The sequence below is a fragment of the Apteryx rowi genome, unplaced genomic scaffold (genome assembly GCF_003343035.1).
Source record: "Apteryx rowi isolate R43461 unplaced genomic scaffold, aptRow1 scaffold_190, whole genome shotgun sequence".
NCBI lineage: Eukaryota > Metazoa > Chordata > Aves > Apterygiformes > Apterygidae > Apteryx > Apteryx rowi.
In genome coordinates, this window is record NW_020448197.1 from 16,128 (window position 1) to 38,492 (window position 22,365).

Here is a 22,365-nt window from a genome sequence, read left to right on the forward strand (position 1 = left end):
AAAAAAAAAAAAAAAAAAAAAAAAAAGCGAGCGAACCGTGCACACACCCAGATCCTGTTCTTTCAATACCAACAGCTGCTGAGCCAATCCTTTGCTGGAGGAAGGCATATAGCTATAAACACAGCTTGTGTAAAACCTTTACCTTCTGTCTAGGGCAGCATGAAATRACTGGCCACTTCCCCTCTGGAGGCTAAATTAAAAACCCGTGTAATTAACTTATACAAAATAGCCTTTTGGTTGCTATTGAGAAGTCAATATTGTATCAAAGAGGTTACATCTAGGGTCTGGCTTCACATGAGAGGTTTCCATAAAGCAGCTTATTATGGACCTTGTGGTGAGCTTTGATAGAAAGACTTGCATCTTTAGCAACCCTAATACAGTCTAATCTCTTCTCCTGAAAAGATCAGTTAAATAAAGTGATGGTTTCAAACACTCTGAAGTAGTTTTGGATGGTACAGAGCTTGGAGCTTGCACTGCAGATTACATAAGGTGAGATCATGGCTGGGCTCAGAACATGTGAAATGGAAACAACTGCAGTTAAAAAAGAATATTTTTCTGAGTGTCCCAAGGAGATTACACAGGCATCTGCCACCAAATCCAAACTGAAACTTGACCCTGCCCTCTCAAACCAGGGGGCCTGATTGAAACAGTGAGGCCCTGCCGAAGTCTGCTTGGAAGATTGTTCGGTCCTGTTGGCTGGACTGATGGAGAAAGTGAGTCCGAGAACTGTGACTCTGAGCAAAACCAGAGGGCTGCTCCTCGCAGCTTCCTGTAGCTCTGCCGGCAAATCCCAGATGGCAGCCTGGGATTGTGCGCTGTGCCCGTACGCTGCACAGATGGCTCGTGCACGCACAGCAACCGGAATCGGCCTTACTGCGCAGGTGAGGCTGCCTCGCCGGGCGGGCGCCTCTGCGTCTGTGCTGCGGCCACTTCTCCAAAATAGCTGGCTGAGCCTGAAAATGGGGCAGACTGCTTTCCCCCCTCCCCGGCCCCTGGTTCCTTTCCCTACCCTCAGACAGGACAGACCGTAGTGGTAGGAAGGGAGAACGTGCTTGGAAAACGCAGGATTTGTGGTTGCCTTAGGTACTCACGGGGTGGGGGGTTGCCCATCCTTCCAGCTTTGTAATGGCACCCAGTATTGCCCGTTTTCTGTCTTGCTTGACTCGGGAGATCCAAGAAACACATTAAGGGTTTTAATGTGACAACTTGTGTAYTTTTTTTTCCATAGTAGAAAACCCATGTGTTATTTTGACTTTATTAGGACATTGTTCATAAACCATTTGAATTTAGACGCTTAAGGCTGTTCCTTTGTTTTTGTGACAGAAATCCCCGCAGATATAACACTTCTGAAAATATCAGGGAGTCAGTGTCTTTTTTTTCTCGTGTCAAAGGTTAACTTAAAAATATTAATGCTGCAAAGATTCATTTAAGATATTAAAACTGTTCAGGCAAGAATACATGTACATATTGTAATTACTTCCTTTTTCTTACAATTAAAGTAATTGGATTATATTTAATGAGCTATTTACATTTAATAATTAAGAAAAGACTTATCTTTCCAGGATTCCCCAAGTGCAGCAGAAGGGTGGGGGCACTCGGTGCTGTGATATAATTATCTAGGCGTGAGCTGAAACCGAAAGAGCAGTTGAGCTGTATAGAAAACAGTTGGAACTGGTTTGTTCCTACTCTTTCGTTAATCAAAACAGTTTAGTGTGTGTTAAAGGAGGGGAGGCTGGGCTTAGTTGCAAATGAGAGAGTTTATCTGCTGAAAGGAAGGTTAAAATACGTTCAGGCTTCAGGAATAAGTCATTTAGAAAAAAAACCACACCCTCTTTTTCTGTATTAATTGCAGAGCACTGCCCTAGAATGAAAATATGCTGATGTATTGTGAGAGTTGTGCTTTGCACTGRCTGTTTTGTTAAGAGCTAACAGGCATAAGCCTTTCCTCTTGCTGGAGGAGGCTGGTGTGAAGGAGAGGAAGAAAACATGCTATCCTCATTAGCAGTAATTCAGCTTGGGAATGAGCGATTCAGCGGTGTTTGCTTTAGCAGCCGTGCACCATTTGCAGAAGTTGGCCTGTAGTTCTGCGCAGGCATCCKCATAGCGCTGTCTGAGGCTTGGATACCAATAGCAGTTGAAAATGAAGCTGTTGGGAATAATGGTGCTTGTGTTGTCACCTGAATTGCCTGTTTTCCAGTCAGCACCTTTTCAAGTGAATTCAGTGCTGTTAGAATGTGCTAAGCTTAAAGACTTGGGAAATTAAATATTCTGATTTTATCCAGAGCTCGTTTTGCCTGGATTGGGACAGAAATGAGCCGTCTCCTTTGTCAGTGAATGCTTTCCATCCTTGCCCTCTGAGGACTCGCTGCGGGTGCCAGAGTRGCTGTCCCCTATAGCAGAGCTCTGTCTCTTGGGTTGCTGTGGCTGCTGAACCTGGTGGTTGTTACTGTTTAGGGGGCTCTTACCCCCCCGCCCGGGAACAGATGATTAAGACTGACTCATTTAGCGTAAATCGTTGAATAACCTTTGGACAGTGGTTCAGCCTCAGGCCAAGTGTAGCTGCAGATCTGCTGATGGACTCATACCTGTCCCTGTGACCAGGCCTCTCCCCACGTACTAGATAAATATTTGAGAACCTAAAGTGAGATTTCTGTATCTGAGTAGTCTAAAGCTACCTGTTGGTTGAGGCTTACGATTTTGTTCTGTATTGTCACTGACCTTGTATCATTGCCAAAATTATTCATAGGTTTAACAGAAGATGTTCTGCTCCCTTTACACCCCTGTTTCCTAGGAAGCAACAATGCCAGAGCTCTTCTAGTGCCGAGGGAGTCCTTCCTGTCTCTCTCCTGATGTATAGTCTTGTGGCAAAGACCTTGAAACCTTTCTGTTTTTGAGTTTTAATTCCTGTTTAATCAATACTTCTGTATTCTGAGAATCAAATCTCTGTGACGGCTCTCTCTAATTGAGCTAAACTGCCTTTCTCTTGTCACATCTSTTCTAGAGTTTTATTTAAATGCATTTGTTCTGCCTGTATCTTAAGAAATCAGGCATTGATAGGAACACCAGGTGACCCTCTTTGTTTAACTTGTTTTTCAGCTAAATGAATGAAAACATTAATTAGGCACTGGTTTGTTTTTAGAGGGGAAAAAGTCTAGGTCAGACTGCTGGCCCTGTATTTACACTCCAACAGAAGCGAGAAGATCTCCATGTTCCCCTTTAGTGACCACCCCCCTCCCCATCCTCCCACCCGCAGTTCGATTTCTGCCAGCAGCTTAGAGCTAGTCCCTCTCCGGGAGAGCAGGCTGGCATCTATTCCAGCAAGATCATCTTCGGTAAAGCTGATAACAAAAGTTTAAAAGGAAGAGCCAAATTTTCAGTCACACCTGTGCAATCCCCTTGAGGGCAGTAAATGATGATGGTAATGCGTGAGCCAGGGAAAAAAAAAATAAAAACAAAAAAATACAGCAAATGGCTTTTTGAGTCTCTTTTGCATTTTTTTAGAGACGGCAGACAAAAAAAACAAAAGAAGAGAAAAGAGTATTTTTTGCTCTGGGAACTGAGCAAGCTAGATGTTTGTTGGCTCAAGGACTCCGCAGTGCATTGTACAACGCTTCGTTTTTCTGTGAGATCAGGGTTGACATTTCCTAGTGTCAGAACATAGCTGTGGAAATGTGCAGTGCTGCTCTTACCCCATGCTATTGCTGAAACACTTCTTTCGCAACGCTGGCAGATTGTATCTCTGAAGTTCTCAAGCTGGTGATTGAGGTGGAATATTAATATGCAGAGGGTTTTATTGCGATCAGCTAACTCTGCTCTTGAAGGCCCTGTGCTTTCAACAGATCCTGCTTCAGGAGAGCTTTTGTGTGACAGTGGGTAAGAAGGCAGCCCGGGTTTTCCATTCTGTATGTCTGGTAAGCGACGGTGGGCAACATTTTCCCCTGCGCGTGGGGATTTACCCATGCAGCTCCCCTGCGGCTTAGGGGCAGAACAGACCTCTGTGAAAGGAAGTAGCCCTGCAGCTGCCCTTCACTGCTGACTCTTGCTCAGCTGCTGGCAGGCTGGGCTGTTAATGACAGATGAGCCTGTGACGCGTTTTTGGGAATGAATACTTGTTACAGCTGGCGGAATGGAAGAGTTTGTGGCATCACATGGCAGTTTGCTCTATAATTTCACTCCCTATTGCTCAGATGCAGCACTGATTGCTAGGTCTCTCTCTGAGTGTGTAACTGTAGCATTTCTGATTGCTGCATCCCACTTCTGTGGCTGCATTGTGAGCTTGGATATAGCCCTGAGCACTCAGCAGAGCCTTCTGCCGATTTTTTTTTTTTTTTTTTTTTTCGGTTCTCTGCGTGTGTGTGGCTGCTGCTTCCCTTTCTGCTAGTCTTTTGGGGTTACATAAAAGCCGGTCTCTTTCTGGCCATTACAGCTACATGGGGGAGTAGTTACTGCTGAGAGAAGCTTGAAATTTGAAGCAGAGTTGTCACAGACATTAGAAAGAACAGTCAGTCTGCGTTGGCAAGCTACTGAGTTAAGTCTCATTTCATACTGATGGGAATTTCAGATCTGATTATCTCCTTCCTCCCTCATTCCCAAACCTGCTGGTGTGTCTAATCCCCCGATGGGTACTCCTAAAGGCTGCTCTCCAAGGCGCTTAGCTGAAGGCTAGATCTTCTTGACTATGTTGCTTGTTTGTGTCCAGCCAGAGGATTTTGTAACTGCTGGTGAGGGCAGGGAGATTGGTCACCATGATGTACTTGGAAATAAAGCCTAATTTCCCCCCACCGCGCCCCCCAAAATGTGCTCTGTCCTCCTTAGGTGCTTTGTGCTGCACCAGACATTATGACAGATGATATCACTGCTGGGGTCCAGATTTATTTGCAGATGGTCCCTGATCTAAGAGGTTGTGTGTCACATTGAGTGGGGAATTACCCAGGTGACTCCCACTAATGCTATGCTAGTTGGTCAAATATCAGTGAGAAGAACCTTGCCAGATCTCTCTGTCAAACTCTGCTGTTATTTACAGCTCTTTGTGTGCATCGCATGCACGCATCTCACCTTGTAGTCCTGCCTGCCTTCTCCTCTGCTGCATGGTGTTGACTGTGCTATCTGCCTGCCATACAAAAAAAAGGATGGTTCCTCTCTTGCTGTGTTACTGCTGTTCTCTGCTCTTCTCCCAAACTGCTTGTTAAGGAGTATTTGGTCTGAGTTGCTGTTTTCAGTTGACAGAACTTGTGTTGGAAAGCAAGTACTCAATCCTAAAATGTCCCTGTATTGCTTCTGAATACTTGTAATCAAAGTCTGTCTCCTTTATTGTTCATAACAATTGTTCAATTTTACTGTGCCAGCCCTATTTATTAAAAATAGTCAATAAGACACAGCTTTGTTCAAGGGGTTTATAGACTGGCAGTTCTTGTTTGAAGCAAACCAATTGTGCTTGATTCCAGTCCAGAACTCGGATTCCTGTGCGATCTACTACAGCAGAGCTCGTGGAGAGAACAGTCAATGGCTCGCCAATCAGAAATCTTGGTAGCAGCAAGCTCCTCTTAAATTTAGTTTGTGCTCTTCTCAAAGTGGTGGGTTAGGAAAAGCAAAAACCACAAGCTGCATTTTGCTTTTACTAGCCTGCGTTCTACCGCATGTGTTCCTTAGCACCCCAAGAGTATTTCCAAAAATAATTGTCAAAGTCAGAATCCTCTTAAGAACTGGTGAGAAAGACATTCAAGGTGAGAACTTGTTGTGGAGGGAGCAGGGTGTCATATAGGTAGCCATGTAAAGAAAGGCTAGGCACGAATCCTGCTTTCCTGGGGAAATATGAGGAGTTTGAGACCACCGTGTGTGAAGTGAGCAAGCAAAGGAATTGATCTGAAGGACAATATGGAGCAAAAAAAGCCCCAGTGAGTCCTGGAAATGAGATGCCAGTTGTGGTTGGAAGATCGCTAGGAATCTAGGAGCGGTGATCTAAGCTTCCAAGGCTTTTGTTGTGCTCAGCAAGCTTTTTCTGGAACGGCGCGGGGCTGTGGAACAGGCCGGCACTAAGCAATGCCTGCATAAGCATTTCAGGAGAGGGGGAAAGTATGAGGAATGTTGGCAATGCCCAGCTGGAGGTGGGGCAGCTTACAGCTGTGGGGAGGTAAGCGGAAAGGAGCTGTGGGGCGAAGCTGGCCTTCTCRAATAGTTTGGCTTTTAGTCACTGCCATCGTAATAGGGCTTGGAGCTTTGATTCAAGCCATGACTTGGAGACTTCAGAAGAAATACTTGCCGTGAGCAGGTAGGGAAGTTCTGATTCAAGTGAGAGAGAGAATCATTTGTTACCTTAAAAGCCCTTATTTCCCCCTTTTTAAGGTGTGAAGCATGACTCTTGGGAAGATGAGTATTTTGAATGTGAATTGGTGCAATGGTGTTTGCAGACTTGGCACCCAGGTGGTGTCGGAGCGTTTCCCCATGGCTCTCCCCACCCGTGGTGTTCTGCAACCAGCCGAGATCACTTAACTTCTTCACATAACGAGTGCTGTGTTCCAGTTTGCCTTTCCTTTTTCCTATATTCATTAGAAATCTGCTGCAGACCGTTTTGTTTCTCATTGGCAGTTTCCTTTGCTTTTAACGGACTTGATCTCCTCTCGGGTTACAGTGGGAATGGCGCAGGTGTTCTGTGCCCGTGCGCTGCCGTTYTTACAGCTTTTTATAAGCGCTGTATGCGCCCAAAATTCTAGTATACAAACAAATTTAATCTTCAGTGTTAATAAACAAGTAGAGATGCTTATCTTTGCCAAAAAGATAAGGTTTCTTGACCTTGCTATTCATTTAACTTTTGAATGGTAGGATTTAGTTGTAACGTGTGGTCTGTAATAGTTACATGACACTGACTAATGCCTGATGACCAGTCTGGCTCGTCAGGGTGGAAAATTGCAGCGCTGTCATGCCCTGACAACTGAAAGTAAAGTGGTTCTGTATGGCCCTTACTTAGTGGTAGCATGTTGTCAATCAGTTTCTTAATGACTCTTTTAAAGAATAAGAGCCAGAGCCTCCTGGAAAGCTTTTTTTAGGCCAGTCCCTTCCTAGTTTCATTTGCTGTTTCTCYGTCCCCTTCCCCACCTCCGAGTGTTTGTCTTGGGCTCTTTATAGCACTTTGCTTCCTCTTTCTCTCTGCCCTCTCATGCCTTGTCCCTTCTCCACATTTTATCCTCTCCCCCTCCTGACTGCCRCTTTCGAAATACACCACTTATTTTCCAGTCCAGACTATTAATCTTTGTCCCACCTACTCATGAGGCATGAAGGTTTTAAAGGAGCCCATTAGCTGTTATCTCTGTACCTACCCACCRCAGACTGATGGGGAAGAGGGAGAGGTCTAACAGGGAAGTGTTTTCCTGTGGGGGGGGCATCGACTTCTTTCCACTCATGTCGACACTAGGCTCTGCTTGTAGGTCCCAGATTTCTTCTCTGTCTGGTTCCATCATAAAAATGTCCTTCCATTCAGGACAGAGGAAATCTTTCTTTAAAATGCTGCTCGTCCCAGAGACTGCCGGCTACTGCGAGAGCAGGAGGATTGTCCGTGGCCTGTCCTATCCTCCCTGCCTTGCCCGTTTCTTGTGCTCTGCTGGGTTAATCTCATCTTTCAGTCTCACTGCTGCTCGCCAGCTTGTGACTGGGGGCGAGGAGTAAGGACAGGGCAGCAGAGCTCTCCTGGTCGCCTCGGGAAGGAGCGGTGCCACTGTCCTCTCGGCGAGGCGGCCTGTCGTAACAGTCACGAGGGCGAAACTCTCGGTTCTGCAGTGGAGTGTGGCAGCCTGCGCRGGGAGGGTGGGGGTGGCTGGCAGGATGAGCGAGGCTATAAAGGGAGTGTTTTTCTTAGCCCTTATCTCTGCTGACTGTCTTGCACCAGTGCAAATCCTTGCTGTGGATGTGCTGTACCATTGTAAAAAGCGACTTTCACCACTGCTCTGTGCTTCTAGTTTCAGAACGTGCTTTAAGGCAAACGCTTGGGGGTGGGGAGGGGGTGCGGATGCAGACAACGCACTCTGAGCCGGTGTTTGTCGGGGGTATTTGGGGCACTATTGCGTTTTCTGCCCCTCGTTCTCCCCGTGCTTCCAAAGATCAGTGGTACCTGCTTCTGTCATCCTGATATGACCTGGCATAACCGTTGACTTTGGGGGGTTTGTTTGTTTTTGTTTTTTCTCCCTGTCTTTGTGTGCCCCCTCGCATCTCTCTCCCCCTGCACACAGACTTATTTTTTTCCTCCTCTTTCTGTTTTTCTTCTGACCGTCCTGCACCTTGGAAGGTTTCCAGCTGGTCTTGGTGGATGGGCAGTCCACCAGTGGCTCTGCAGATCCCAGCCGCATGTGCTCTCCTGGCTGAGCCCCGGGGACGTGCTGGAGAGAAGCTCGATGCAGGCAGCCTGCAAATGCTGCCTTGTTTATGAGAGCTGCTTGTTGGTGCAGACTGCAGTCTGGGGGGAGCCGGGAAAGTTTGTCTTGCGTAAAGCGCCAGAGCCGACAAAAGATTGAAGGAGTTCAGCTGTAACTGATGAAACGTGGGGTATTTAGAAGTGAGGGTCAGAGTCCTTCCTTAGTTCATCCTTTTCTTTAAATATCCCAGCAGTTACTGATGGCTGCTGCAGTGCTGGGGCACAGTGAAGTCCAGCATGGTCGTCAGTCCTCAGAGAATCTCCGCTTTTCTCTATTTGCATGCAGATCCTCTTGCTCCCCTCTTCGGTAAGGTTTACAGACTTTGGGGGCCCCTTTCCTTGCGCAGGGACAAACAGGCGAAATGCCTTGCTTCAAGGCGGTGTAAAATGGCAACCCGCATCTGCTTGTCTGGAAGATATCCTTGCGCGCAGTGCGCTGTGGCTCTTGAACTCCTCTGCCTTAATGGGTCAAATTTAGCAATTCAAAATCTGGCTTCTGAGGTAATTAGGAGGGATAATGCCCACTTCTTCCTCTTAACACCCTGATAGAAAAGCATCCAGGAAGGACTCCTGGACCTCAAAGATAAGCCGCCAGCTGCCACAGAGACTATCAAAGGGTGGCTCAAAGTCAAGAGCAAACAGCTGATTTTTTATGGTTCTTGGTTTTTTGCTGTTGGTGACAGGAAGCCATGTTCCCCAAGCTGTTAGCTTCCTGTTTTATTTTTACACCCAGCCTGAGCAGATCAGCATGCCTATCACATGGGAGCTGGCTGCTTCTCTTGGGTTGTTCCTTAGCTGACCTAGAAAAGTGATTCTTTCCCCTTCTAAATTAATCAAGAAGTTGGGATGTATTTGCTTTCACTTAGTTTTAAAGATTTCAGGCATGCATCACACTCCTCGTCCTGAGCTCTGTTTACCCAAGTTTCCTTCTCTCGCTTGGAGGCGGACGAGCGGAGAGAGAACTATTTGTTGCTTCAGTGTTTCGGCATGTTAGCGAAGGAGATTTTTGTTAGTTCAAGGCATTGACTTGCACATGAAAGCTTTTTCCGTCTAAAGCAAAACTTCCCAACACTTGTGTTTTCTTGATTTTTTTTTTTTTTTTTCCCTTTAATAAGAAAGAACTGGAAGCTTGTTCCGACTGTTGTACAATCAGTCTTGATTTCTTTCTGAGCGCGCGCTAGTCCAGCATCCTGATTAGAGCTCCCACAACGTTAAAGTGCTGTAACGTGAAAACAATGGCGCAGTGTGAACCTCGGCCCCTGGGGATTTTCCAAGGGAAGAGGGGTGCAGCCTGCAGGATAAGGAACAGTCACCAGAAAGTTTCCTGGTCAGCTGCAAGCACTTCCTGTTGTTTCAGGAGAGCCCTTTCTGTCTGTGCTGCTAGGGAGGAGGGAGGCACTATGCTTTGGAAGAGGCTTTTTTTTTTTTTCTTCTTCTGTTTTCATCCTCTTGGCTTAAGACAACCCTGTTAATTGCGAGTTAAAATATTTTGAAGAAGAGCTTGTAAGACTCTCATAAGTCACTGCGCCTGGCTGCGGAAGGAAGGAGACTGCTCGGAGGCGGCAAATGGGTAGGAAGGGAACAACGGCTGTGGTGATGCCAGCAGCACCTCGCTTGTGGGCTGCATGTGTAGTTTTCCATCTCTGCCTCCACACCTGAGCTGGTGGGTCTTTTCTGTTACTACAAGTAATAGAACAGCAGGATCTTTATTTCTGAAGAACCAGTTTTATAAGGGTGGGGAGGGGGAAAGAAGGCTTATAAATAAAGCCATTTGAGAGCAGGAAAAACGAACACCATGGCTCTGGTGTGCCTGGAATTTGCGGTTGAGTAATCCTTTCCTGTTTCTTTTTTGGGTTGTTTTTCATCTTTCAGAACAGTGCCTGAAGCAGGTCCACCATGCCGTTAGTAACGAGGAACATTGAGCCAAGGCACCTGTGCCGTCAGACGTTGCCTAGCGTTCGAAGCGAGCTGGAATGCATGACCAACATCACCCTGGCAAATGTCATTCGACAGCTGGGCAGCCTGAGTGAGTACCATGGCGAGCCTGCGCGTTGCCCTCAGGAGTCGCTAGTGCTCTTTATTTAGCTCCCTTTCTACTCTTGTGTTCCTATTTCTCCCCCATCTGCCTTCCCTGGGTAATGCTAAAATGTTTTCCTAAAGAAATCTGATGCTAATTTCATATCCCTGGTCCCACTGCCTTCCCGTCTAAAAGAAAATGGGGAGGGGGGTGTGTGTACGTGTGTGCGTGCGTGTGTGAAAGGCTGCAGCAAAACTGCAGATGGAAGGATGGAGCACAACTCGGGCTTGTAAAATGGGAGGCTCTCGGAGCAGCCAGTATCTTGTGTYGGAGAATGTGCCTGTAATTGCACGCGCTATTAAATGGAGCTCGACTGTGTTGAATCTACCGTGTGGCAGTAGTCTTATTTTTAATGAAAGGTAATTAAAGCACACTTGCAGAAGCCAGCCTGTTTGCCCATGCTGTTTGTTGCCTCATAAGACCCAAAGTCCCCTGTTCGAGCAAAGTATTGCCTCTGGGGCGTTGGGGGTTTTGGACTGCTCCTTCAAACAGCAGCACAAACTGTAGCCGTGCCTGGCTCAGCTCTCCAGGGGGCTGACCAGTAGCCTTATAAGGGCCAGAGGGAAAATGGGGGCCTACGTGCCAAAAGAAAAATAAAGAGTTAATTGTGGTCTCTCAGGAATGACTCCTCGCTCTGTTGAAATGCTCTGGATTCTGATTAGCCACCTTTGCCCTTGAAGCAAGACTAGCAAATACTTCAATAATCAGATTAATGCATGGTTTAGCTTCTCCCTGGTGTCTGCGAGCCTTCTGCTTGCTCTGCAAAGTAGGMCCCTCATCTTCTGGTGTAGTATGCATGTGGCTGAGAAAGCTTGGGTACAGTCTCTTCCCATGGGTTTACTGCCAGTAGGTATCGCGTTTTGTTCAGTTGTAGAAATGTCACTGCACAGGCAAGACCAGTCTCTGCTTGCATTCAACTGACCCTTGTTGCTAATTTGTTGGGTTTTGTATCTAAGATGGTTGTGGAGTGCAGGTAAAATCCATCTTGTGCATGTAAGATGAGGAGGAGGAAGGCAGTAAAGCTGTGCAGGTCTCTGCTGCAGAGAAAGCTAATCCCAGTCCAAAGGCATGCGGTGGGTTAGTGCGACAGAGCCCCGGTGCGATCCCTCAGGTTTAGACCTTCTTTGTGCAGCTCAGATATTCAAAGCTGCTCTGCTTCTACCTCGTCAGAGAGCGAAGCGCTGGAAGCCAAATTGCAGCCTGGTTCCTTTATCGGGAAGGTACCGTGGGAGCCTCGCTCTGGGATGCGGGGAGGTGCGTGCTGCTGGACCAATCGCAGATACCTCTAGGAGAGCGCTGGAGGGGGAAACCTGGGAGAGCTGGTTCTTCCTGACACTTGCGAGCATCCCTGTGTAAGAGGGGAGCGTGGCGGGTGGGGAGGAAATGCTGAGCGTTGTCTCTTATCCGCTTCCCTCGGGTCAGCAGTATTTTAAATGAAACAATATTTAGGCTAACTATTACAGAACACTTGCCCCCAAATGACCAAACTCTTGTCTCCCCCCCCCCCACACACCTTATCGCTGCTACTTTGGAAAAGAAATCCGCTCCTTCCTCACACGTTGAATATTACAGGAATGTAAAGCAGGTTCAGTAGGCTGTGACAGCCCTGTCAAGTGAATAATCAGCCATGCCTAGTGCACCACAGTCTCTTTACAAAGACGCAAACATAAATCTTGTCAAACTTTCATATTCCAGTGAGTTTACCCTTCGTTACTATCACAGCTGGTAGCACTTTGTATAAGTCGACTGTGCATTTGTGTGTGATTTTATAGAATCCACAAGCTAAAGATGGAAAGACCTATTAAAACATGCCGTCTGTCTTCCTGCCAGTGCATGACAAAGATAATTTTGATTGTAAGCTGCACTTTTGCAGTCAAAGTAACTAAACCAGAAAACTAATCTCTGGCTTACCCCCTCTAAAAGTGTGCATGAAACACAGAACAGTATTTGAGATGCTGGATGATAACCCAGTCCTGGTGCACTTGCACAGGTAAGGGAATACGGACAGTCCCTTCCTCTCCCTCCAGTGTCAAGACCAGTACATGCAATGCTGTTTAGGTGTTACTTTGTGCTTGAAATGTACCACTCAGCACTGTAAACCAAAGACTTTGTTCTTTCCCTAGTGCTTGTAGCAATTCCTTGTGAAATTCAAAAATGGTTTTCAGTTCTCATTAAAACGAAAACCAGATTACAACTTTTCCTTTTTGAGCTGTTGCTGGGAGGTGTCAAATTATCCTGTAGGTAAGCCTTCGCTCCCCTTGATAAAATAGGGCAGCTGGTCTTGTGCTGCTGTTGAACAGAGCGCCCTTCATGAAACTCGGTTTCAGCAAGAGCTCCCTGGTCCCTAGGTCTGCGGAAATAAAACCCTTCTCATGAGTTTGGGGGAAGCTGGTAGAACTTGTTAGTGGAGCAGATGTGGAGATTTTGTGTTGTCTAGGGGCGTGGAAGAAAGAGAGGTCAGCTGAAGTCAACTTCCAGCATTTGCATTCCACAAACGCTTCAAGCTGGCACTGCCACCAAAAGGGGTGGAGGAGGTTGATTTTTAACCTGGCTTGTTCCCCAGTGCTTGGCAGTGAAAGGAACACGGCATGGGAGTGGGAGCAAGTAGCTGATATGGGGAGGGGAAGGGACAACGTTTTCTGGCATTGGTATCGATTTAGACTAGTTGGAAGTATTTGCACAGCTGTGGCATAGGGCCCTCAGATTGCCTTGCAGACGGGACACTTGCCTTTCTGATGTGACTTATTGCAGATCACCAGATTTTCCAGAATTGCTGTTTAAGTCGGACTTCCAACTGGTTATCCTTTCCTGAAGGTTGGAGAGGATCTTTGGGAGTAACAGCGAACAGATTCGAGAACAAACTGCTGACCATACGATGATGCAGTTCAAAACCAGACTGCTTACTGAGAGCAGCCTTGTTTTCAACAGCTGTGGCTGAAAATGGTTCCCATCAGTAGGGACTCCATGGGAGCACCTTCGCTGTCAGCGCCGAGGCTGGTTTTGATTAGTGTAGTTCTCAGCGTGGTTAGGGCCCCGCTATGTTAGGCGATGCACAAGGGCAGAACAAAAAGACAGTACTCCGTGTAAGTTCTTGTTCCTTCTTCCATTTCTCCCATCTCTGTCTACCTGGGGCCACCTCTTGTTGTATGTGTAGATTTTAAACTCTTAAGGACAGAGGGCATCTTTTTGTTATGTTTGTAAGAGGTGCGGCGAGCTCCTGATCCAAGCCTCCAGGCACTCTCGCAGTCCAAACGATGGATGATGTTTGTCATGGCAGCCCACTGGGCAATCCAAGCTGTTACAGAGAGAATATCCCTGTTTGAGAAGTTCCCGTTTGGTTTTGATTTAGAATAAACCTGAATGCATCAATTTTTCAGATGCTGCCACCTGAAGGAACAAAAGGGTCAGTGCTTTCGTGTGTGGTTATAACTCAGGCTTTAGGATCAAGGACTGGGTCTGCTCTATAGTTCCAGAGTACTTTGAGCTTGTAAATATGTGCCAGTTACCCTGGAGGCAGGCCTGCTGGAGAGTGGGAGCTTTTGAGATTCTCCAGAGCAATAAAAATCTAACTGTATTTGCTTGTCTAATAAACAGAACAGCAGAGAACCCTAAAGGACCTGCAGACCAATCCAGACTCAAAGCACTATAACATTGTCAGCCCTTTTTTGTGACTTTAATGATGACTTCAGAAGTATGTCTCAGTTGTTTCTTTATAGCTTAAAGATGCCTTAGAAAGCTCAGGTTTTGGTGGAAGAGAGCATTGCCTTACTGGGTGTTAATCTCAACCCTGGCAAACACAAAAACAAGCATGGTTCTTTTCATGGCTGGCTGATGCAATATGAAGCAGCAATGGCAGGTTAATTTTGGTGGGGATGGTTTCAGGAAAACAAGCCAAGGGATTGAATATTGTCTGATGTGGCTCACGAGAGTAATGCAGACACTTTAATATTCCAGGTAAATTTGCAGAAGACATATTTGGAGAGTTGTTTACTCAAGCCAACACCTTTGCCTCTCGGGTGAGCATTTTAGTCGAGAGAGTTGACCGCTTGCAAGTCAAAGTCACTCAGCTGGATCCCAAAGAGGAAGAAGGTAATGGAGTGGAGCACAGTCCTTGCAGACCAAGCATGCTAAAGATTCTCATCGAGGCAGTGTGGTCCATGGCCTTGAAATGAGCCTGACACTCTGATGGTGTTGGAATGTTTCCTCTTGGACTAAGAGGGACTTTTTCCTGAAAAAGCACTGTGCTGCTTATGTGTATAGCCTTTCTGGGCAAGACTGGAGTTGCTTGCTAGCAAGTCTCATGTGGAAACTGGCTCTTCGACAGTCTGAGTAGCAGCGCACTTTGTGTCTTGGTTGCAGGGGTTTGAAACCGCATCAGCAACTCTCGAGGGAGCTGTGTCTATGCAGCAGCAGATCTTGGCACGGCAAGATCTGAGTCTTGCTGGGTTTCCCGAGAGATCTGTGGGAAAAGGAACCTGACCTTAAGAAGTGCTAGGCATGCCAAGAACTCCAACTGAAATCAGATGTTTGCTACTTGATCTTCAGTGTCGTTGGCCTGGGTCAAGCTGTTCTTCACTTGCTCTCTCCTCTTTCTTACAGTCTCCCTGCAAGGCATTAACACCAGGAAGGCCTTCAAAAGCTCCACTACTCAGGACCAGAAGCTGTTTGACAGAGACTCTCTCCCAGTGCCTGTTCTTGAAACCTATGGGACCTGCAATACTCCTCCACCTCTCAACATCCTCTCCCCTTACAGGTAACACTACAGCATCTCCTTAGCCCCTTGTTCCCTTGTGAAGGAGTATCTCTTCCTCCCAGGCAGCTGAGGAGGTCATTACCCATCCATGAAGCAGTGTCTTGGACTGTTTTATTGAAATAGCAGTTTCCAATGGGAAATTGCATTCCTAAAGTGAGATCCACCAGGAAATCTCCATCCTCTGGATTACGTGAAATGTTGCTTTGGGGGCAGTACGAATGAGCGTAGCTAGAAAATTACATGTTTGGTTACCTGCTGTGGCTTTTGTGACTGCCTTGGGGCAAGGCTTGGCTGGCACTGCATAAACATGCTAGGTGTTGTGCAGATGATGCGTTTTTCTTGTGCTTCTCTGTAGCCCTGTGGCTCCTTTCCAGAAAGCCACAGTGCCGACTGCAGAGCATACATCTGCATGTGGCTCTCACCCAGGTGGGTGCAGCAGACTCCTGTAGATCTGGAGGTGCTTTCTATGGCCTTCTGTGCCTGGTCTGAGACATCTGATGTGACCTACACTGTGGCTGTCTAACCAGTTCTCCTTAGCAGTCCCACTGTGCCATTTCATCTTGTAGATAGGAAGTAAAGGGGGTCAGAATACAGAGATTTCTTTAGCCCACATCCATAAATATCTTTTGAACAGGTAAAAAGTAATTACAGATAGCTGGAGGCAGCTGTCTTCTGCCAGACGCGGCTGCACTGCAAAGTAGGAGTGTGTGTTTGTACTCGTGAGTTTCAAGGACGCTGCTGGTCTGATTTAGGGTTCCTAGGCTGGAGAAGGTTTTTTCACACCAAAAAAATAATAAAAACAAGTGGGAGCTGGAGTGAGAGACCTGCTGCTCTCTTGATGATTGTTCAGAGCAGTTGAGTTCTTCAGGTGCTGAAATCCAGAGTAATGGAGAGTGTGTGCGGGGGCGAAAGCAATGGGAAGAGGGAGAGCTGGGACAAGTGGATGGCTCTTGTGAGGCTGATGGTCTACTGCCTGTTTTGAAATGGAGGACACAGGCAAGAGCAGAATGTTTGACCTTCTCATTTCAGACCATTAAACTGTCATCTGGGATTGTGCCTTATGTTTTCTCTGGGCTTCAAACAAATGAATGACTTGGTCCTTGTTTGTGTGTGTATTCCCCCCCCCCCCCCCCCCCCCCCCCCGTGTTCTAGGGATGATGGCAAAGAAGCACTTAAATTCTACACGGATCCTTCATATTTCTTTGACCTTTGGAAGGAGAAAATGCTTCAGGACACCAAGGATATTATGAAAGAAAAGCGGAAACATAGGGTGAGGATATGGGAAACCTCTGCCAGCAGAGGCATGCTAGGGGAGAAAAGGAGGTGGGAAGTGTTAACAAATCTTAGGAACTCAAAAGTTACTATTCAAAAGCTAGACTTTAATCTCTTAAACTCTTTAGGGATCAGTTCAGTGTCTTTTGGGGTTTTTTTGTTTTTTTGTTTTTTTCTCTTTACTCCCCCCCCCCACTAATTTAAAAGGGGGGAAAAAAAAGAAACCCTAAAGATCTGTTCTTCTGAATGTCCCCTTCTTGGTATGGTTGTAGTGCCTTAATTTGTAGTCTTCAAATGTAGCACTGGTGCAGTCAGCAGGTGAGAAAGTTGTATCAGAGTCTTTTCTGCGCTTCTGACATTGCACAGGGCTCTGTTCAGTGTTGAAGCAGTGCGACTACCCCTGCCCCAGTGCCTCAGTATGTCGAGTCCTGTAATAAATCCTATTGCGAAAGAGTAAAGAAAGGAGAATGTCCCTTCAGGAGTGCAAAAACAGGTCCTAATGCTAAAATAGAGCCAAGGAGGACTCTTGACAAAACCATCTAAGCTGAAAACAGCAAGTAGAGTTCCTGATTTGGTTGCCTGGGGATTTGGAGCCATGTTCACCAATGTTGAAAATTGCATCATAAAAGAATCGGTTTGAACATATATTACTTAGCTTTCAAGCAACTGAAGTATTAAATATCAAAGCAGATAATGATTTTTTTCCAATCAAAACAACAAAAGAGATCTAGGACATGTCTAAATACAAAAACAAAGCTAGCTAAAGCCTAATTTTTTGTGGGCAGGTGTCCATGTTGCACACCTGAAGCAAAGCACTTAACATGAGCCAGGTGCTAGTAGGATTTGGCAGTCTTGACACAGAGGTGAAAAACTGAATTGATGAGGGAAGTTGACCTTCTGCTCTGCCCTCAAGGTGATCATGCCAGAGTGCAATGATGGCATGATGTCTGGGCTGCACGGGGGAAATCTGACACTGGGGGTTTTTTTGGTGCTATCTGTGCTTTGTATGGGTGTGTCTTTGGAGCTGTCAGCAACCAGGAAAGTGGATTAAAAAATCCCAGCCCTCTTTGAGAATATATCTTCTCCAAACTGCTACAGGTCTGTCCTATCCCCTTTCCATTCCCTGGGAGTTTAAAGCATGGCTTTTGTTTGATTCTTCCTCCCTTTCCTTACCTCCCATAGAAAGAGAAAAAGGAGAATCCGAACAGAGGAAACGTGAACCCACGGAAAATCAAAACTCGGAAAGAAGAGTGGGAGAAGCTGAAAATGGGGCAAGAATTTGTTGAGTCAAAGGACAAACACGGTCCTGCTGGGTAAGCAAGCCTGGGGCTCTCTGTTCCCCCCTCCAGCAAGAGGGAGCGGGTGGGCGTTGTTGATTGTAATGYAGTTCACCCTGCTCTGCAGCTTCTCCAGATCTGCTGCACCGTGTGGATCGATATTGCCACTAATCAGATTCTCCAAAGTAAATCCGTCTGGTGATTTAAAATTTGCTAAATAAATCAGGGAGCTATGCAGTTTAAACAAGGTGGCAGGAACAGCTTCAGCAGCAAGTCTGCTCTCAGCTGCCTGTCTTGTGGGCACAGAAGTGTTGAGAGCTTTGGCTCTCCACCCCGTCACAGTGCCCTTCTCATCACACCTAGCCTCTGGGCCTTACGCTGAGGAGCAGGGTGGCGTTTCAGTGGTATTGTGTGATTGCTTTGTTACATTTCGCAAACGGCTCTTCACACCCCAAAGTTGAAGCGGGGGCAGTCTCCATCCAAGTATTTCAAGCTACAGATCTCTCTTTAGCGCTTCTGGCTTGGGAATTCATTTAACTTTTGACACTAGCTGGGCTGGAAGCACACTGAATTCCCCACAATGCACTTCTTGCTTGCTCTCTCCTTGCAGCTTCCTTTCATATAAGAAAAAAAATCTCTCTTTAAATCACACTCCCCAGCTAAAAATAAAACTTGCTTTTAGTTTAATAGGAGAATGGGTTTGGTTTCTAGCAGAGGAATCAAGCCGCCCAACAGCACCATTTTCTTGCTTCTCTGTTTTCTGGTGTAAATGTGTCCATGCATTTGAATTCATTTGAGGTCTAGAGCCTCCAAGACTTTCTCTTTTTCTTTTTCCCTTCTCTGTGGAGTGAACTCACTGAAACTTGAATGTGAGTGTGGTCTCTTTCTTCAGTACTGCTTCTGCTTTGGATACTTATTTTTAATGGCATTACTGTTTCTTGGGTGCCTTTTGATATTCTATTTTCAACCTTATTATTTGGTATCTTTTAGCTCCTCTTCTTTTTTGCCACTGATGATACTTGGTGTAACTAGTAACCCCTTGAGTTCGCGCTGGCCCAAACGCACTCTTGCAAGCATTTCTCTACAACCAAATGTTAATGGATTTTTTTTGTTTGTTCACTAAAGCATATACTCGTGCTATTCTGAAAATCAGGGTGTGGTAGCAATGAAAAACCATAAGAGCATTTGGACAGTTTATAACCAAAGAATTATGCAAAAGTTAACTGCTTAAAACTGTGCATGATCCTTCATATAGGATGCTTTGGGAAACAGAGATATTTTGTAAAATGTTGCTTTAACATTGTTGTTGTTTTGTGTGTCCTGTTGTTGTGGCTAAGGTGCCACCTTAGAGCAGGTTCCACTGTGCTGGAAAAAGTCATTCCTACCAGGAAAAACTCATTTCTAAATCTTGCAGGTTGATCCTTTCACTTGGTTAATATCGCTGCTGTTTGTGGTCAAATAGTTGCTTGGTTGTATTTTTTGTAGCCCTTCCAGGAGGCAAAGCTCTTGTGAGTGAGGGGAAAATGAGCTTGCGATGTTACCTTGGACTTTTTATTTAAAGTGCTTGTGGTTTTCTTTCAGATACCCCTCTAACACGGTATATCAGAACGGCAGCATCGGCTCAAACGAAAGCATGGACGTGAACTGCTACCCGCCACCGCCGCAGACTGACTCTATTGTGCCACCACCTCCTTCATTCCCAGATGACAGCCTGCCTCCACCCCCGGTGGAATTTAGGTAAGCCTACGGGATCCCTTCTGTCACCAGGGAGTAGTAGGTGGTGTAAAAGGATGACAGGAGACAGGCTGAGAGAGTTCAGTATAACTTCCTAACGGGTGYTGTATAGGAACCAGAATGCTTCTGTCTGGAGGGGAAGTGCAGCTGCAGGCAGGGATGGAGTCACAGACAGAACAGCTCTCCATAAATCCCAACCACTCTTGTTCCCTTGTAGGAGGGAAGAATGGGCTTGGGCAAGACCTGGAGCAGACTTGCTTTGCTTTCTAATGGAGCAGAGTCCTGTTTAATGGTCTGGCTCCATTGCATGAGTTTGACTAGTCCCTCTTTTCCAATACAGTAGTTTTAGAGTGTGTAGACTTGTGTTCCTGGTAGAGCTCTGCAAAGAACAGCTTTTTTTGCTTGTTTCTTTCGTGGTTGCCATTTGCCCTGTGATTTCAGCAAATGTGGATGCTGAAGATGTAGTTAAATTTAAAGGACTTGAGCATACAACTGACTTTTCAGAGACTTCAGTGTGAGTTTGGAGCAGCTGCTCCATATAGGATGAAATGGTGACTTCTAGCCAACTTTAGAGATAGGGATTGTGGTCCAGCACTGGCTCAAAACACAAAGGTCAAAACAAGAGAGTAGCTTTATTTTTTTCCTAAGGAGAGGAAAGAGGAGGGAAAAAAAAAAGGGAGAAAAAAAAAAGACAGTAAAACAGAATAAAGAGGAACAAGAGGAAGCATGTCTGATAGACAGGTCTGCGTTAGCTTGTCTCCATCTCATCCAAAGGCAGCAATGCTGTAGAAAAGGCTTTTCTGATGTGTCAAAGAGACCGAGCTCTCCATTTTGCAGTGTGCTCCTCTAGGGCAGAGCAGAGATGAGCTTTCAGATGAGGCTTACGCTGCCTTCTGCAGTTGCTTAGATCTCTGCCTAGCCACAGAGATCTCCCGTCTCTGGTTTTGTTTTGGTGGTTTGTTTTTAAAGAAACCTGGGATCTAGATTTGATCTCCAATAGTCTGTCTTGGATCAGCACTATGCGCTGTTAAAATTTGTGACATTTTTGTGGCAAGTGTACCTTACTTTACTGTTTTACAGTGCAAGGAGATGTCAATTTAGGGCTTCCTTTACATGTCCGTAGGATATAACGGTATCTTCTGGGCAGTAGTGTTTTCTGCTATGAAACAGCTCCTATAAATGGGAGATTCAGTCACTCATGAATCAGTGTTTTCTTTAAGCACACATTGGGTCTCCGTGTCTTTCTCTTCGATCCCTACGGCAAGCTATCAGACGTGGTTTCTACGCTCCAGTTCTAAGCTGCGGAATCCAGTGAGGAGATCTGTTCCTAGCAGGTGTTGAGAGCATATGTTCTCCTGATAAAACCACTAGTCCTTGTGCGATTTATGGTAGACATCTCTGCTTGGCGTGTCATAAGTCTGACCTCAAGCGTGGAGGGGTAGTGGCTTAAATTGCTGCAGGAACTCTTAAGCCAAGAGGCTGCTCTGAGCTCAGATGTGATGCCTGGCCTCTTGAGGAGAGGTGAGATGGCTCATATCCTTGTCAGCCTGGGAGATGGGACAGATAATAGCATTTTTGCCATCCCCAGAAGCTTCCCTTTGTTCTGAAGGTGTTGGCCAAAAGAAACACCATGGGAGAACTGAAACCAGGGAGTGAGGTTTCAGGAAAACAGCAGTTAAAGCTGGAAGTTGTTTTTTGTCTGGACTGCAACAAACACATATGATCTGCATTAAAATTGAGATTGTATCAATCAAATTGGGTCTCACAGCTAACAGCCGTATTTCTCTCTCTCTCTTCCCCCCCCCCCCCCCCCCCCCCCCCCCCCCCCCCCCCCCCCCCCCCCCCCCCCGCACCGCCTCCCTTACAACAGCTATCCAGTAGACAACCAAAGAGGTTCTGGCCCTGGAGGGACCAAAAGATCCAGCCTGGTTAGCCCGAGTCACCCGCCACCAGCTCCTCCAATTGGATCTCCCTCTGGTGCCAGACCGGGCTTTGCTCCCCCGCCGGCACCACCTCCACCACCACCATTGATGGAAACCAGTCCCCTTCCACCACCTCCCATGGGCTTCCCGTCCCCGGGAACCCCACCACCACCCTCGCCCCCCTCCTTCCCTCCCCACCCCGAGTTTGCTGCCCCGCCGCCACCACCGCCCCCTCCAGCGGTTGAATATGCGAGTGTGCTCCCACTTCCGCTGCCCCAGCCAGGCAGTGGGAGTGCGCCACCTCCCCCTCCACCGCCGCCTCCTCCTGGCCCACCGCCTCTGACTTCCAGCCTGGACGGTCCCCCAGCCCCTCCTCTACCCTCAGATACCTCCACCTCCAAGCCCAAGTCGTCCCTGCCTGCGGTTAGTGATGCCAGGAGTGATTTGCTTTCAGCTATTCGTCAAGGTGAGTTAGCTTTGTTTCAAAGCCATTTTTCTCCTTTGCCTCTGGGAGACCCCACAGTACCCAGCGTGAGAGCACTTGGGAGCTGTATTGCAGGCAGTGCTCTCGCTACCCTGCTGCTTGGGACCTATCCCTTGTGGGCTCTCCTGGTCTGCCCACCCTGATGACGGCCTCACTAGGTTTTATCCCTCTGTCTGTGCCTTTGGTCATGCCAGAATTGGTGCAGTCCAAGTTTGCAAGTGGGCTGAATGGCAGTGCTGTAATCCCTCGGAAGAGCATGGAAATGGTTCATTTCCCATTCTGCCTGCCCCCCTGCCTGCTCTGGCTGTCATTCGCCTCCAGTGTTATCCCACTGCGTGTCCAACATTCACTGGCAGAGGACAGGCTGTCTTGCTTAGAGGACTGCGTTGAAGGGATGGCTGCTTTGAGATTTCAGTGTGACCAAAGTCTTGAGTGATCCTCCTCC

The 22,365-nt window shown here is 46.8% G+C and overlaps 1 protein-coding gene across 4 annotated transcripts in view; it reads left to right on the plus strand.

Annotated features, from left to right (window-relative positions):
• WASF2 (WAS protein family member 2) overlaps nucleotides 1-22,365 on the plus strand; it is a 33,896-nt gene that overhangs the window by 6,803 nt on the left and 4,728 nt on the right. Inside the window, exons 2-9 of one of the 4 annotated variants that reach the window (XM_026062557.1) lie at nucleotides 8,593-8,708; nucleotides 10,274-10,427; nucleotides 14,433-14,567; nucleotides 15,078-15,231; nucleotides 16,384-16,501; nucleotides 17,686-17,816; nucleotides 19,362-19,517; nucleotides 21,385-21,902. In XM_026062557.1, the coding sequence (XP_025918342.1) occupies nucleotides 10,298-10,427; nucleotides 14,433-14,567; nucleotides 15,078-15,231; nucleotides 16,384-16,501; nucleotides 17,686-17,816; nucleotides 19,362-19,517; nucleotides 21,385-21,902 (1,342 nt within the window). In that variant the 5' untranslated portion in view covers nucleotides 8,593-8,708; nucleotides 10,274-10,297. Of the gene's footprint in view, nucleotides 1-8,592; nucleotides 8,709-10,273; nucleotides 10,428-14,432; nucleotides 14,568-15,077; nucleotides 15,232-16,383; nucleotides 16,502-17,685; nucleotides 17,817-19,361; nucleotides 19,518-20,734; nucleotides 21,183-21,384; nucleotides 21,903-22,365 lie in introns of those variants that run through there. The other 3 variants (XM_026062556.1, XM_026062558.1, XM_026062559.1) reach the window with 3 other exon arrangements.